Here is a 14,869-nt window from a genome sequence, read left to right on the forward strand (position 1 = left end):
TTGTGGATAAATGGGGACCATATATTTGGTGAGATACCTTTATTGATAATATTTCTAGTTTTTTAATATATTTAATAGCTTCCTTTTCCAGCACAGCTATACATATGGCACAGTAAGAGACAGACTTGAGCCACCGGTGTATTGCAAGAAAGATATTTAATATTCTACACATTGCTGAACCTTGTCAGCATATTCCCAAGTGCTTTTTAGAAAACCAGTATGAGTGATGAAGGCTACCAGCTGATTTAGAAGTCCCATGGAACTGCTGGGTGTGACGCTTTTTACTATTGACACTGAAGACAAGTATTTACAGCTTGTCTTCCAGTTGTGTTGTGAGAGGCAGAGAAGTGTGATGGCTAAAACTATGGTATTACCTACTTCTATACCTTAAAAAATTAAAATCCACCCCCCCCCCTTTTTTTTCTTTTAGGGCGAGGGGAAAAGGGCCTTAGCCAGAACACTTTGAGTAGGGCATGGAAAGGGAACTTCTGTATCTCCCACTTTAATGGGTGTCTGGGTTGGTCCTGGCACAAGATTTAAGGAAATTTATATAGTATTTAATAATAGAATGGTAAAATTTTACTTTTATGCTGTTATGTAATACTGATTGATTTTTTTTTTTTTTTGACAATAGAAGTGGGTGATGTTGATTTTTTTTAAAATGCTCATGAAAAGTAGTAACAATCAGAGCCCCTAGAGTTAGGTACGACTCAAACACATGCAGATTTTAGGACTTTGGTGTGCACCTCGGCCGTGCACCTGCGTCCTGGCCTCTGGCACCCTTACTGCCAATCTTGTCCTGTTTCTGACCATACAGCACCAATTGCTTGGGAATAGTTCCCACATGTGTGGTGGTTTTTGAACATGGGCCTGTGCCCACGAAAAATTGAACAGAGGCCATATACAGTTTAAATCCAGCACTCCAGAGGTAAAAAAAAAAAAAAAAAATCAGCATTAATCCACTAAGCCTCAGATGCTATGTCTTCATTTTATCTTTTCGAAGCCTGGGAAAACAAGCGCTATCTCTGGAATGATTCGTGAAGGTCTCATTAAGACCCCCCATTATTTCACTTTCAGAACAGAGCAGCCAGAGTTACTTGTCATGCCTGTGTTTTGAATTAGTGTATTTGTTAAAGTTCTTTGCAATTTTTCCCCCACCTTTGGCGGGGAGGATGGAAAATACTATATTTACAGTTTGTATTCAAACACAGGCTTGCTTTATCCTTTAGAGCTTACCTAAGTCTTTAGCTTTCTGTAGCAAAGAACCAAACAGTGCAGCGCACACACACACAGTATTAGCTTGGTGGTTTTAATAATATAGTTCTAGAAATGAAAATTCACTGAACATTTATTTAGTCCAAGGCAAACTGCCTTCAAGGAGCTTACACTCCAGCAGGAGAAAACCTGTATTGCCTTCCTCTTTGGCTCTCATGCCTCCTGGTTAAATACAGTGTTGTGTGATAGACAACCAGGTATGTGTTTAACCTTATTAACATATGTGGTTCATTCAATTCGAAAGAACTACTGTTTCCATGCAGCTGTTATTCATCAACTTTGGCCATTTTCCTTGTTGATTTCAGTCTGACATTGAGAAGTTACTTACTCTCTGTGCCTCAGTTTCCTCATCTGTGAAATAAGGATGTTAGGCTAGATGATGTATTTGATCATATTTCTAAAATTCTATGCATTTTGATTATCCTCACTCCCTTCCATTTTTTTTGGTTATTGATTTTTTTTTCTCAGATTTGCTTTAATTTGTTATACATGTGGAAATCCTACATGCTTGAGTTTTTTTGTTTGATTCTGTTTTGTTTGGGAATTTTGAGAGGTGCTTTTTTTCCCAAAGTGGACTCACCTATTTTCTGTGTAACTTGAGATGTTAACAGAGCACTTCTCACATGTCAACTGTCAGAAGGATTCCCCGCCCCACCTCCCAACTGAAAATGCTCTGTTTTCCAAAACTGTGAGTTAATAAGTGGATATATAACCTTGTTTCATGTCCAGGCTTTTCGAGAGCTCAGTTTTGTGGTTGTTCAGGGTTCTCTGTTCCACAGAGTGTGTTGCTGTCACTTGTTACTTCTTAGTCCCTGAGTCTTCAGATTTCACCATTTGCCTCAGATAAGGGATTTTCTCCATTTAGGGTCTCAGGTTAATGCTTTCTATTATAAAATATTTTTTTAAAGTTGCTTGTTTTGATTGATTTGATCGTTTTGATTACTTGATTGAATTGCTCCAAATTAATCAAAATATTTCTCTTGCCCGATACTTGCTAAGATGTAGCTGGTATAGATATTATGTGCCAGTTTTCTTCTGCCTGGAAAGACCTGTGAACCAGTCTTCCACCTGATGTATAGTAAATGTAGCCGCTTCTGCTAGATCCTGTAAAATGAGATCAGAGTACCCTGTGTAACTAAGAAAATGTAACACCTATAGAGCTGTATTTAAATAACAGCCTGTCTGCAGGAAGAGATACTATGCTTCATTGTCAAGTAATGTGAAAACATGGTAGAAACTCTCCTGTAGGCTGGAGTTTGCAGATTTTTGGCTGTTTGCCCTGTAGACAGACAACTTGTGACACCAACAACTAGAGAAGTTCTCATGGATAGAAGTACTATAAACAAAACCAAAATAAACTTTGCTTCTTAGACATCGTTTAAAGATGGGCAGTGTAATTCATGAAGTGACTAAAAGCATAAGATTTGGCTGCAGTTAAGTTTTATTTGGTATTGTCAGTATCAGTAGTTAATGAAACACAGATTCTAGGAGGAAGCGTTTAAGCTTTCTTTTTGCTTCAAAACTCTTTACAAGATTTATTACTGTTTGTCACTTTTGGCATTTTACTTATTTTGCATATTTTATTCAGGAAAAGGCTTTGACTTTTTTTATATGAATCTAAATTACATCATATGTAATTTAATTTCATGATTAGCAAACTGTAGTAGTCTCCCATATTAACAAAATTGTTTTAATAGCTTTTATGAAAGAAATATTTTAAGATAGAAGGTAAATATTTATTATTTTATTAAAATGTTATTTTTAAATTATTTTATAGTGCTCAAAAATAGTTTGTATTGATAAATTATTTTAGGATCTCTACCTCAGTGTCTTTTAATGATAAAAAAAAAAAAACATTCTTCAACCGTTAGTAGCACTTACCCCAGGTGGAAACATAATAGCCATCATTGGTAAGAATTTTTGATGATGAGTGATTTTCAAATCATGAAAGAAAAAGTTGTCTAAATACCTTTACAGAAAAGACTGATTGCTTCTGTATATGCCACATGGCAGAGACTTAACCAGGTTTTTAAATGAAGCGATGAGTAAAACCAGAAGCGCCCTGGTTGACAGTTTCTCCTCCAGTGCTCAGATTGTCTTGATGTAGAGTAACTTTACCTAAAAAGCTATTTGTATACAACAGAGCTCAGTAATCCTCTCTTCATTACATGTTACAACCCAGTTTTTCCTTCTCTTTAAGGTGGTTTAGATTAGAATCCAAACAAGGAAAAAGAGCCAAAAGCAGGGGTGAGATAAAGGTCAATATTCAATTTATGAGGAACAATATGACAGCAAGTATGTTTGACTTATCAATGAAGGACAAAACAAGATCTCCTTTTGCAAAATTAAAAGATAAGATGAAAGGTAGAAAAAATGATGGAACATTTTCTGATACATCTTCTGCAATCATTCCAAGTTCTCACATGCCTGATGCCAATGCTGAATTTTCAAGTAGTGAAATGCAGATGAAAGCTAAACCAAAAAAGCCTTTCCTTTTGGGTCCTCAGCGACTCTCTTCAGCACATTCTATGTCTGACTTAACTGGGGCCCACATCTCTTCTGAGAAGCTGAAGTCGGGTACCATCACTCAAACCCATCTTCTCGGACGCCAGATAGATTCCTTTGGAGCAGTTCCGGAAAGTGGTAAGTGACACGTTCTTTCTAGTTGCCCTTACGTGGTCTGAACTACCCTCTTAATTTTTAAAGTTTAACTTCTTGCAGTTAGAGAATAAAAATTGCTGTTTCTTGGTAGTATTTTCTAGGTTTTGTCACCAAATATTTATTGAGTACCTACTATACTCAAAATTGGTAAGATTATTAAAGGCAGAGCTTGTCTGCATTCAGTGCTGTATTTGTAGTATTAGATAATAAAAATGAGCCCTGGTCCTTTTTCATGGCCTGGCTTTTTTTTAACTGCCGTTTCTCCTGTCTCAAAAGCCTGACACATAAATGAATATTCCATTTCATCAGAAAACTCCTAGAAAAAAAACATTAAATGTTCAGAAGTAAGAAAGTAAATTTAATGCTAATGATGAAAAAAAGTGAGAATTTATAGCACTATGATGCCAACCCGAACCTTTAGTTTTGACATTATAATCTGTTTATGTTATTCTTTCTGAGCTACTAATTACTAATTGTCTAGCAATATACTAATTGTTATTAGCCTACATACTGTTGTACCTTAGCATTTTTAGGTTGTTTTCCTTGATTATTTTAAAGGTTAATATCTTTAAATAGCTAATTGCTCTCATTCTAAAAGCAGCAGTATGCACCCAGAATGTGTCAAATAGTGTGATGTAATGTGTCACTGATTATGTACTGACTACAAAATTGTTTGCAGGAAGTCTCAAATCTCCTCACAGAAGAACATTAAGCTTTGATACTTCTAAAATGAACCAGCCCGACAGCAGTGTGGATGAAGGTGAATCGTCTTTCGGAAGACAAAATGACCCATTTACAAATGTGACTGCTTCATTACCACAAAAATTTGCAACACTGCCAAGGAAGAAAAATCCATTTGAAGAAAGCAGTGAATCATGGGACAGCAGCATGAATTTATTTTCAAAATCAGTTGAAGTAAGAAAAGAAAATAAAAGAGAGAAAAGGGAGAAAGTTAGCCTGTTTGAAAGAGTGACTGGAAAAAAAGACAGCAGAAGATCTGATAAACTTAACAATGGGGGATCTGATAACCCTTGTGACTTGAAATCACCTAATGCATTTAGTGAAAATCGCCAGGACTATTTTGATTACGAGTCAACCAATCCGTTTACAACAAAATTCAGGGCTTCAAATGTAATGCCATCTTCAAGGTAAGCTTAACATGGGGGAAGTTATACTCTTCTGGAAAATATTGTACTTGAAAGTATCAGATATCCCTTTTAAATACTTGCGTATTTTAAATTCCTTTTACTTTACTTGAAAAAAAAAATTCTTATCTTATTTTTATAATTAATTTTGGAGCCAGGCAACGTTGCATACATCTTTGGAATTGAACTTTTTATCTCAGAAGGATACAAGATTCTTAATCCCTACATAGTTTATTTCTGCTTATGTTCGCCAGAAATTCACCGAAACTTTCAGAGAGAACAGCATGGCTTTTGATGAGACATGATGAGAGTGAATGAACGGTGGGTGTTAATTCAAGCCAGAAATTAAGGTGATATGTTGTGTTTCTAGATATTATTTTTCAGAGTTTAGTTATGAATCAATAGCAGCCTATGGGCTATTCTTTAAGAAATACTGGCTTAAGTTAAGTATTAATAGTTTTCCTTATAGGTGTTAACTATCCTTATTAAATGACAATTTGAAGTAGTTTTTATTTGTGGATGTTTATTAGAAGTCAGTGAACCTTAGGGGTACTGTAAATACATGAAAGAGTATCTGTAATGATGACTTACAGTCATAGAAATAATCTATCACCATAAACTTTAGATTTTAAACATCTGAGTTCTCAGGTATATAATGGTACTTTGTAATGCCTTAAATGTATGCATTTAAGTAAAATTATGGATTTTGCAGAAGTGAATGGTGGAATAGCTGACTAAGGAAACCTCAAGCAAAGTGTAAGATGAATTTATTGGAATCTTACGCAGTTAGCACGGAAGAGTGTGGTAGACTGCTTGCCACGTAACATGAACATTCTTTCCCTAGGTGGAAACGTATGGTGTTCAGACCCAAATGGGAAACCTGGCTCAGTAGCTCTGTGACCTCTCTCAACGTCAGCATCTCCATCTTTGGAAAAAAGAAAATAATACCTACTTGATAGGATTGGGGGATGATAAATGATTAAGTACATGGTACCAAGCCAGGCCCCATATAGGGAACCCATAATGATGGTTGCGCTTACGTTTTATATAGTGCCATGTCATACTGAATTCAGAAACAGTGCTTTGTTTTGTCCCACCATAAACAGAACACAGAACCGACAATCAGCTTTTTAGGCTTTGATCTTCCCCGCCTGTCTTCTCATCTTCTCATATATGTTAAAACATGGATTTAAAGTTTTCCAGGGAAAGTGTATGTCTCTTTGTTTTCTTTTATCTATAAATGGGCATTTACTGTGGCTTTAGAAAATAGTGTTTGGTTTTCTTTAGAGACTGTACTCCAAAGAAATACGTTTTTATTATATGATATTAATATTTTATTGGAGAGTCCATGGTTTCAATATGCTGTTCTCAAATATTTCATTTTGGCATTTTACATAATATTTCACTTCACATATTGCATTGAGTCTTACACTACAGAGGTAAATAGAAATGTATTTGCTCCTCCCTGCCCATAACAACTTTTTTTGAAGAAGAGTATTAAAAACAGCTATTGGAGATAATTTAGAGATTGGGTAGTTTACATAATTTTAGAGTCAAAGAAAAGCGAGAAAATGGGAAATGGGAGAAAAATTGTATTTTTAAATTTCGGCAGCATATGGAAAATAGTATCCTCAGATTTTTAATTGCCTCATACTTGGATGGTTTACATGAACCTAAAAATTAGTGTTTTAGAAGTGAGTGTGGCATTTTGCCAGATTTAGGCTTTGTTTTGGGCTACCTCAATATCAATGTTGTTTCCATCAAAATTAGAGCTGTTTCATGATATCTGTATAAAATGATTGTAAGTATGTAAAAAGCGATAGTTTTTTTTAAGATTTTCTCTTCTTCATATTCACATGATGCCATCTATGAGGACAAAAACGTTTGTAGATTTCTGTGAAGTTGCTCCTCCTTTTTGTGTCACAAACCATCTTTGTGGCAAATGTAAAACATTTGCAGCCAAGGGGTAGCTCTAATTAATAGTATACAAAAGAAGGATTGACTGTAAGTAGATCTAGGAAAAGAGTGTAGTTCACATTTTTTGGAAAGCAGCTTTATCTGGAGTGGAATCAGGGAAGATACAGTCGAGGTAGTTTGGCCTTGCAGTGTATTTGTGTATATCATTCCTCAGTTATATGGGACATTTTAGATTTCTCATGTTAGCATCTAAACCAAATGCACTTTTGAAGCTACAGACTCACATCACTAGGACACATGCTGTTGATTATTTTTTTCCCGTAGTGCTAAATGGATCTATTTACAGAGTCTCTTGGACTCTTGCGACTGATGTTTGTGATGTTTGCTGAACAGAGTCAAGAGTGAAATATGTAGCTGTGAACCTGGATATTGTTAGAATGAACTGGCTGCCCTGGGATCACAGGTACACGGGAACCGTGTTGTTACCCTCTGGGTGAATAATGTGTATCATTATTGGAAAACTGGAGACCTTTCCTTATGCCAAATAATTTTAGGTACTAAGGAATACTTACTTAAAAGTTAGGGTTTTTATTTCTTTGTGAGTAAAGTCCACCTGAAGAAATCACCTAGTAATCACAAAAAATATTGCATCTTGCTTCTGTTCTTGGAATAGATCCCACAGACTGGCATAAAACGGAGAGAGGAAATGAGTTAGGCTTTTTGTTGGGTTATTTCAATAAAGAGCAGGGCTCTCTGAAACAGTTTTTCGTATAGTTTCTAATTCTTGGTCTCTTTCCTCTTCCATGCCCCCACTTCTTTGAAGCCTTTCTTACCCTTGTATGAAGAGGTAGTTGCTCCTTGTGCCGCAGTGTTTCCTACCTAAGTCTTACTTCTATGGACATCACATTGTTTACTAATGTGACCAGCCACTTTTTTCCCCCTCTCTCCACCATGGACATCTTGAGGGCCGGGTCTGCACTTCATTCATCTTTCAACGCTTAATCTCCAGCATGATGCTTGGTAGGTAGCAGATGTTAGAAAATCATTTTTTGAATAAGTGAGCAGAGTATAGCAGATGGACTTCCTAAAATGCAGCTTTCATTCCCTCAGTCCCTTAGTCTCTTGCTTCCAGCCCAGTGTGGGCTGTGAAGGTCTTTCTGATACACCAAAAACAGACGTGCAAAGGCAGATGTGTGCATTTTTAGATACAACTAAGCATGATTAGAAATCTAAGTGAATTTTAAGGGACTACTAAAATTTAATATTCATACCCTAACTAGCACATTTCTGGAATTTGTTAAGAACTCTGTAGTAGTTAGGATAGGTTGTCAGCTGCAATAAACAGCCTCTGATCTTGTGGCCTTGTCTCAGTAAAGTTTATTGCTCTTTGTTGTCACAGTTTCATTCCCTGAGATGGGGATGGGAGAAGTGGGTGCTTCATTCCATGCACTCATTCAGCTCCACACAGTCACTCAGGAACCAGGCACCTTCCTTCTTGTGATGCAGCCATTTCCCACACGTCCTCCAAGGTCATGTGGCAGGGAGAGCGGAGGATCACACGTGGGACGTCTTCATTTGCCAGGCCTGGCAGGGGTACCCGTGACTTCCCCGTGTGTACTACTGGCTGGCGCTCGGTCATGTCCCAACCTCAGTGCAGCCAATTAGGAAACAGGGTTTAGCTGTGGACCCAGAGGAAACTGAATTGGGTGTGGTGAGTATACAGTATTGCCCTGGATGCCTGTTCTAAGAAGACTGGATACTAACGCTTGGCATGCTGTAAAACCCCTACTACACGTGTACATGAAAGTGTAGTTGGAACTCTTGTAATTTTCAGGAAAATGTTTTATCAGTTTATTACTGGTATTGAGTTGTGTTCTAGAATTGCTCCTCCTCTTGCTTTTTAACTGTAATTGACGGTAGCTTAGCAGCATCGGTATCAATGAATTTGTTGTGCGGTTAACCCCACAGATTGTAAAACAATGCTTTTTTGCATCAGCGGTATTTACCTTTCTAAAAACAAGTATTTCTGAATGTTCGTTACGCCACTTTTCAATGATGTGTTCACAACCAGCTCTTCTGTAATACTGGGCTAGTTTCCCACTGTGGGGTGGGAATAGGTGGGTTTGTTCACTGAGCCAGATTTCTTTCTTTCTTTTTTTTTTTTTTTCAACAGAGACAGCTAGACCGTTCACTTAGGTAGAGACATGTGACCACGTTCTGGCTTATCAAAGACTTAATGGAAGAGATGGAGGGTCAGCCCTCCACATCCCTGGGTTCCACATCTGTGGAGTCAGTCAACCTCGATTTGAAAGTATTTCGGGGGCAAAAATTCCAGACAGTAAAACTGGAATTTGTTGCATGCTGGCAGCTACTTACATAGTATTTACATTGTATTGGGTATTATAAGTAATTGAGAGATGATTTAAAGTATATGGGAAAGATGTATCTAGATTATATGCAAATACGACGCCATTTTACATAAGGGACTTGAGCATGGAGATCTTAGTAATCTCCTGGGGTCCCAGGACCTGTGCCCCACAGATACCGAGGGATGGCTGTATGCCAGTTACAGTCTAGTCCATGAAAACCTCCTATACAGTCCTCCCTGTTGCCTGTCTTCTTCCATACCCTAGACCAGAGGTTGGCAAGCTAGGCTGGTGGCCCATTCTGGCTTGCTGCCTGTTTTTGTAAATAAGGTTTTATTGGAACCATTTGTTTATGGCTGCTTTTGTGCTATAATGGCAGAGTTGAGTAGTTATGACAGAGACTGTGTGACCTACAAAGCCAAAAATATTTGTTATTTGACCTTTTACAGAGGTAGTTTGCTGAACCATGGACTAGCTAAACGGAAATCTTTAAGAAAGGCAGAGCCATAAGATAGGAGCAGCCTAGGACCGCGAATGCATGTGGAAGTTCTTCTAATGATCGAGAATAACCCTTGAACTTTGTCTTGAATGATAAATTCTCAGAATATCAAGTTACTGTGATTTTTGCATATATTTATAATAGCACTTAGCATTAATATTATTTAGCATTTAGGGCACATAGTGGCTCTTCTTCTGTTTAAGAAAGCCTAATTCAAAAAACTGTCAGAACCGCTGATTTGCAGCACCAAATCCAAACTCTTCTTTCTAATTTTCAGGGGTTGCTGTAGACTTCTCTTAATGATCCAGCTTTTCCTGTACTATTCCTCACCTCTCTGTTCTAGGTGAGTTAATTTCCTTAGCGCACCTCTCTACCCTGAGTTCCTTGTGACTCTTGCCAACTCCATTCCTTGGCCCAGTTGTGGAATGCACTCTTAACTCATCTCTGAGTGTCCTAAGCCTGGCTACCCTTGATGCTAAAAGCTCTTTAATCCTATCTTGGTCGATAACATAGTGTTCCCTTCTGTGGAATTCTGCCGATACAGAACATAATTGCTGTGTGATGTTTATTGTATCTAGGTTTTGGCCCAACTAACCTGCATGAACTTCTGAACAGTTGTGCTGAATCTTTTTTTGTGGGTGCCTGCAGCGCCTGGGTCACCGCGTGGCCTCAGTGCCGATCATCAGGGGCACCCGGGGATTTTTTTTTTTTAAACTGCAGTTTGTTGGGTCCTACCTCAGACTGAATTAGAATCTTCAGTGAGTATGCCCTGAAATGAAAACCAAGATTTTAAAAAACTTCCTACTGATTCTGAGGCTTAAAAATTGTCGATCTAAATCACATCATTTATTTCATAGAAGTTCATTAAGTACTTACTTCAGGAGTTGTGCTCGTAAACTGGTAATGGAATAGACAGTTCAGCCCCATTAGCTTTGTTTATAGGGCCCTAACTAAGGTAGAAGGATCAGTAAGGAGATCAGCTTGACTAAAACAGGGATGTGGAGAAGAGTACGGACTTGGCTGAAAAGCTAAGAAACACCTAAATTAGAGTAGGCACTGAAGACCAGGCAGAAATGTCTGACTGTTAAATGTTTACGGCATCTGAGGGATGAATGGTTTCTCAAGATTGTTCAGTAGTGATGAACAGCAATATTTTTAAAATATGCTTGTGTTTGTATGCTACCTGTAATAAATTGAAGAGAAACTCTGTGATGTGTATTCTTCTGAGCCTCTAGTTTAGGACTGAAGAACTCCTCCTGGTTAAGGGAATTCATTAATATAAGGAGTAAATTCCTTATGTTGTGTACGTCTTATCCTGAAATTTAAAAAAAAACAGTCAGTCACACAAGCATACTCTGTATGATGGTTGTTTAATGTTACAGGGGCAGCTCATCAGAGCAAGAACTTATGGGAGATCTTTTTACGAAGGATTTTGTTTTGGGAACACCCTTCTATTGAGTGACCTGCACAAAGAACAAGCCTTCCCTTCTTTATCTTCTGCCTCCTTGTAGTTGTGAATACCATGTAGCAGATTTCAGTTGTGCTGTGATTACTTAATGGTATGCTTTATAGTAATAGTCCTAGGGTCATTGATTTTACTAGAACATGTTATGTGTGTATTTCCCTTTGCAGTATTTGCTGTGGAAGAACCTGTATGCTGCTTAGCTGCTGAATTTAGGCCAAACATATTTTTTACAGCACTACATAAATAGTGTCTGAGATCAGTACTTCAGGTTGCTCACTAGTATTTCATAATTTTGCATGGTAGTATGCCTTTTACTTTGGGGATCAAGTTAACCTAGTTCTCCCTTCCCTTCGTCCCTCCCTGCTTACTTTAATCAGTTCCTGTCGATGGTTGTATCATAGGTTTCTTAGAAGCTACAGAAAATTGGTTACCTAGAATGTATATTTAAATGTGTTTCTAATTTTCACACATCAAAAATCACCATAGGCTTTTAAGCATGTAACCATTATTATTAAGTCGTATAACATGTCCATTAAAAAGACGAGACTGTTCTCTGTAGACGTACATCTTGATTTTAAAAAGTTATAGTAAACAAATGATCCTAAAGAGAAGATCCTATTCATAGTTGGAAAACTTTCATTTTTATAATGCTCCGTATGGACTTTTTTTTCCTGTATAAGTTTAAAGCTCAGTCTTTGGCTTAATAAACCTTAACATACATAAGGTTTATTTCAATAGCAATATTTATTTTTGTCCATATTTGTCTAATATTAAAGATAATCTGCCTGTTATTCATGGCAGCCTATAAATCTTTTATAGGCTGAAAATTCATAGCCTCAGGTATGAGGCAGAAAGCAAAAACTTTTGAGATGATTTTTGGAGCCATTAATCCATTACTGCCCAGGGATTTACAGAATGTATCCAATGAAACGTTGACTGGGAGCATGAAATACGCGATTTGATTAGTTCCCTTAACACTAACTAGAACTTTTATGCTTAACTCCCCAGATACTACTTGAAACTTTTTTACCCTTTGTCATCCTAATACTCATTATAATAGCTCTCATTAATTGGTACATCTCTCAATGGGTTAATTTGCAGATACCAACCATGCCATCCTTTTGCTAACTTACAAATGCAAATTGGTATTTATAGACTTCAAAATTGAAAACAAAAAAAGCTCTAACAAAAAAAAACAAAAACAAAACTTTGGTAAGTTATTATTATTTTGAGCTGAGAGATTGAGATACAGAGAGAATCTGTGAGAGAAGAAAACAAGCCAAAAATATCCACAAAAACTACTGTAGGCTAATAAACTGATGTGAAAATTTCTCAATTTACAGCACTTGACAGGTGCTAAAAGAAAAGCATCTTTAATTTTAATGTGTTGTTAGGACCTCTTTAGAGAGACTGTACAAGTTATTAACAAGGTCCTCTGAGACAGGAGACGGGTAATTAACAAGACCTATGGAGATATAGTTTAGGTAATTAACGAGCTCTTAGGCACTGGACACGGGATAACACATAGCGAGTCCAGTAGTTAAGGAGAACAGGTTGTTATGATATGATCAAACACGAGATGTAGTATGTAAGTCCTCTTGAGGTTTCTGATAGGAAAGTATTAAGATTATATTCTAGTGACGCCAGTGCACTAATTTTTGTAAAGCAGTATGTAAATTTTTTGGTTTAACTTTTAAGATAGTATTTGAAAAGATTATTTCTTTGTAAAGTCAACAAGCAGGGAAGCTTGTTACATGTAGATTAATAATCTTCATTATTTGTAATTAATGAACATTTATATTTTGAGAATAGTACATTGGAAAGACAAATGATGTGTTTTATACTTTTATTGTCCTGTTTATTTTTCATCTGTGGCCTGTTGGCTAAAATTGCCTATTCCAAATTGGCAGTCCACTTTCCTTGTCCACTTTAAAACTAGTTCTAGGCCAAAGAGAGGACTTTCCTTCCTCAGTTTGATTTTTGCATAATGTGCACAGATCCCTCCAGTCATGCTCCTGTCGTACCTTCAAGTCTGAGACTAGATTGTCCCAATTTCAGATACTTGGTCTAATTATTTCTTGTGTAAATTTGAAATGTTGGGGGTATGAATTGAGTTTTGGTTCAGAAAACTCACATAGTCAGCAAGCCTTTATTAAAAACATGTTATCCTCCGAAGATTAAGAATATGAAGAAATCCTTTGCAGGTCTCCTGATTTATCCCATTGCCTCCTCAGCTTCGCTGCTCTAGTCCATCAAGATTTTTTCCAAATTTCAGATATGATAATCGAATGATATTTTCATTATTTTTAGGTGAATATCAATATTTTTGGATATAGCAATATTTGCTGTATACAGGGAAAGCAGAGGTTATTAAGATATAAATCCTGCTCTTAGAGCTCATAAAAACAGGCATGTAAATTATTAGGTCTGAATTCTGTGCCAAGGACTGGACATTGTATAGGCATTGGAAAACTGAAAGATTTTTAAGTTGGATTGTGATGTATTCAAAGTAGTATCTCAGACAGATACCCTGTAGCATGGGGGGTTCTGCTGGGGACAGGAGTGGGAAGAGGGAGGAGGCCTTGGGGCAAGAGAACGAGTTAGGAAGTTACTGATTGTTGAGAGTTGACGGAGGTCACTTGGCAGTGAGGATGGGAAAGAAGGGAGCATCTCTGAGATATGTTTCTGGGCTAGAATAGAATAGGAGGGGTTTAACCATCATGCTGTTGTATGTGTATGTGGAGAGGAGGGATAGTGGGGGATTGGTAAAGGAGAAAAAAACAAAGATTATTCCAATGATACGCCTTCAATCGGCTTCTTAAATTTGATGAATCACAGTATTATAAAAACTGTATTATATCAATGTCAGATCTGTGGTCTTTGAGTCAGACTTGGCATTTCAGTCTTGATGGAGAGGTTTGAGTTTTGGGCTTTTGTTTTTAATGAGGTGCTGTCTTATTTATTTTAGAGTTTTGTTTTTACAAAATAGAAATTATGTGTTTTGAGTTATTCAAGGCAAGCAAGTTGGTATCAGTAAAGGTTCTTGAGTGTTTTTGAAAGCTGGAAAATACTTTGGCTTTTTGAATACAAGAGTATGCATTTCTGTAACTGCTTATGGACTTCACGCATTTAAAATGTGTTCACTTCAACACTGTAGTTGCTACATGTACTTCTCTCCAGTGGTTTTTGGCTTTACCAAATCTTACTCCCTTTGGACCCCTTTTGTTAGTCTCTCACTAAGAGAATAAATTCTGTTTTTTATACTTTGCCCCTACTTCTGTGCACCACTTTTCCAGGCCTCCTGTTTCTGTGTTTAGAACATTTCCTTTTGGACCACTGTGATCCACCTGTGGTTCACTTTTTTCGTAACAAAAAAGCTTTAACTTTTGAAATACAGGTAGTTTTTCTATAAATATAATACATGGTGGTAGTGTTACCTGTGGCCAGAGTGTTTGAAATAGCTGCTGGTGATCAAAATTAAAACAGTTAATTTGATTTTTAAATGATCTTCCTTTTAGGCATTTAACTAGTTTCTAAGAAT

General features: G+C 37.0%; 1 protein-coding gene across 2 annotated transcripts in view; it reads left to right on the forward strand.

The window, feature by feature from the left end:
• The window catches only part of RAB11FIP2 (RAB11 family interacting protein 2), a 40,211-nt gene that overhangs the window by 2,715 nt on the left and 22,627 nt on the right, over positions 1 to 14,869 (forward strand). Inside the window, exons 2-4 of one of the 2 annotated variants that reach the window (XM_045506523.2) lie at positions 3,476 to 3,918; positions 4,616 to 5,084; positions 5,336 to 5,402. In XM_045506523.2, coding sequence (XP_045362479.2) covers positions 3,476 to 3,918; positions 4,616 to 5,084; positions 5,336 to 5,399 — 976 coding nt within the window. In that variant the 3' untranslated portion in view covers positions 5,400 to 5,402. The remainder of the gene's footprint in view (positions 1 to 3,475; positions 3,919 to 4,615; positions 5,085 to 5,335; positions 5,403 to 14,869) is intronic. The other variant, XM_010969859.3, reaches the window with a different exon arrangement.

The sequence above is a fragment of the Camelus bactrianus genome, chromosome 11, assembly GCF_048773025.1.
Source record: "Camelus bactrianus isolate YW-2024 breed Bactrian camel chromosome 11, ASM4877302v1, whole genome shotgun sequence".
Classification (NCBI taxonomy): Eukaryota; Metazoa; Chordata; class Mammalia; order Artiodactyla; family Camelidae; genus Camelus; species Camelus bactrianus.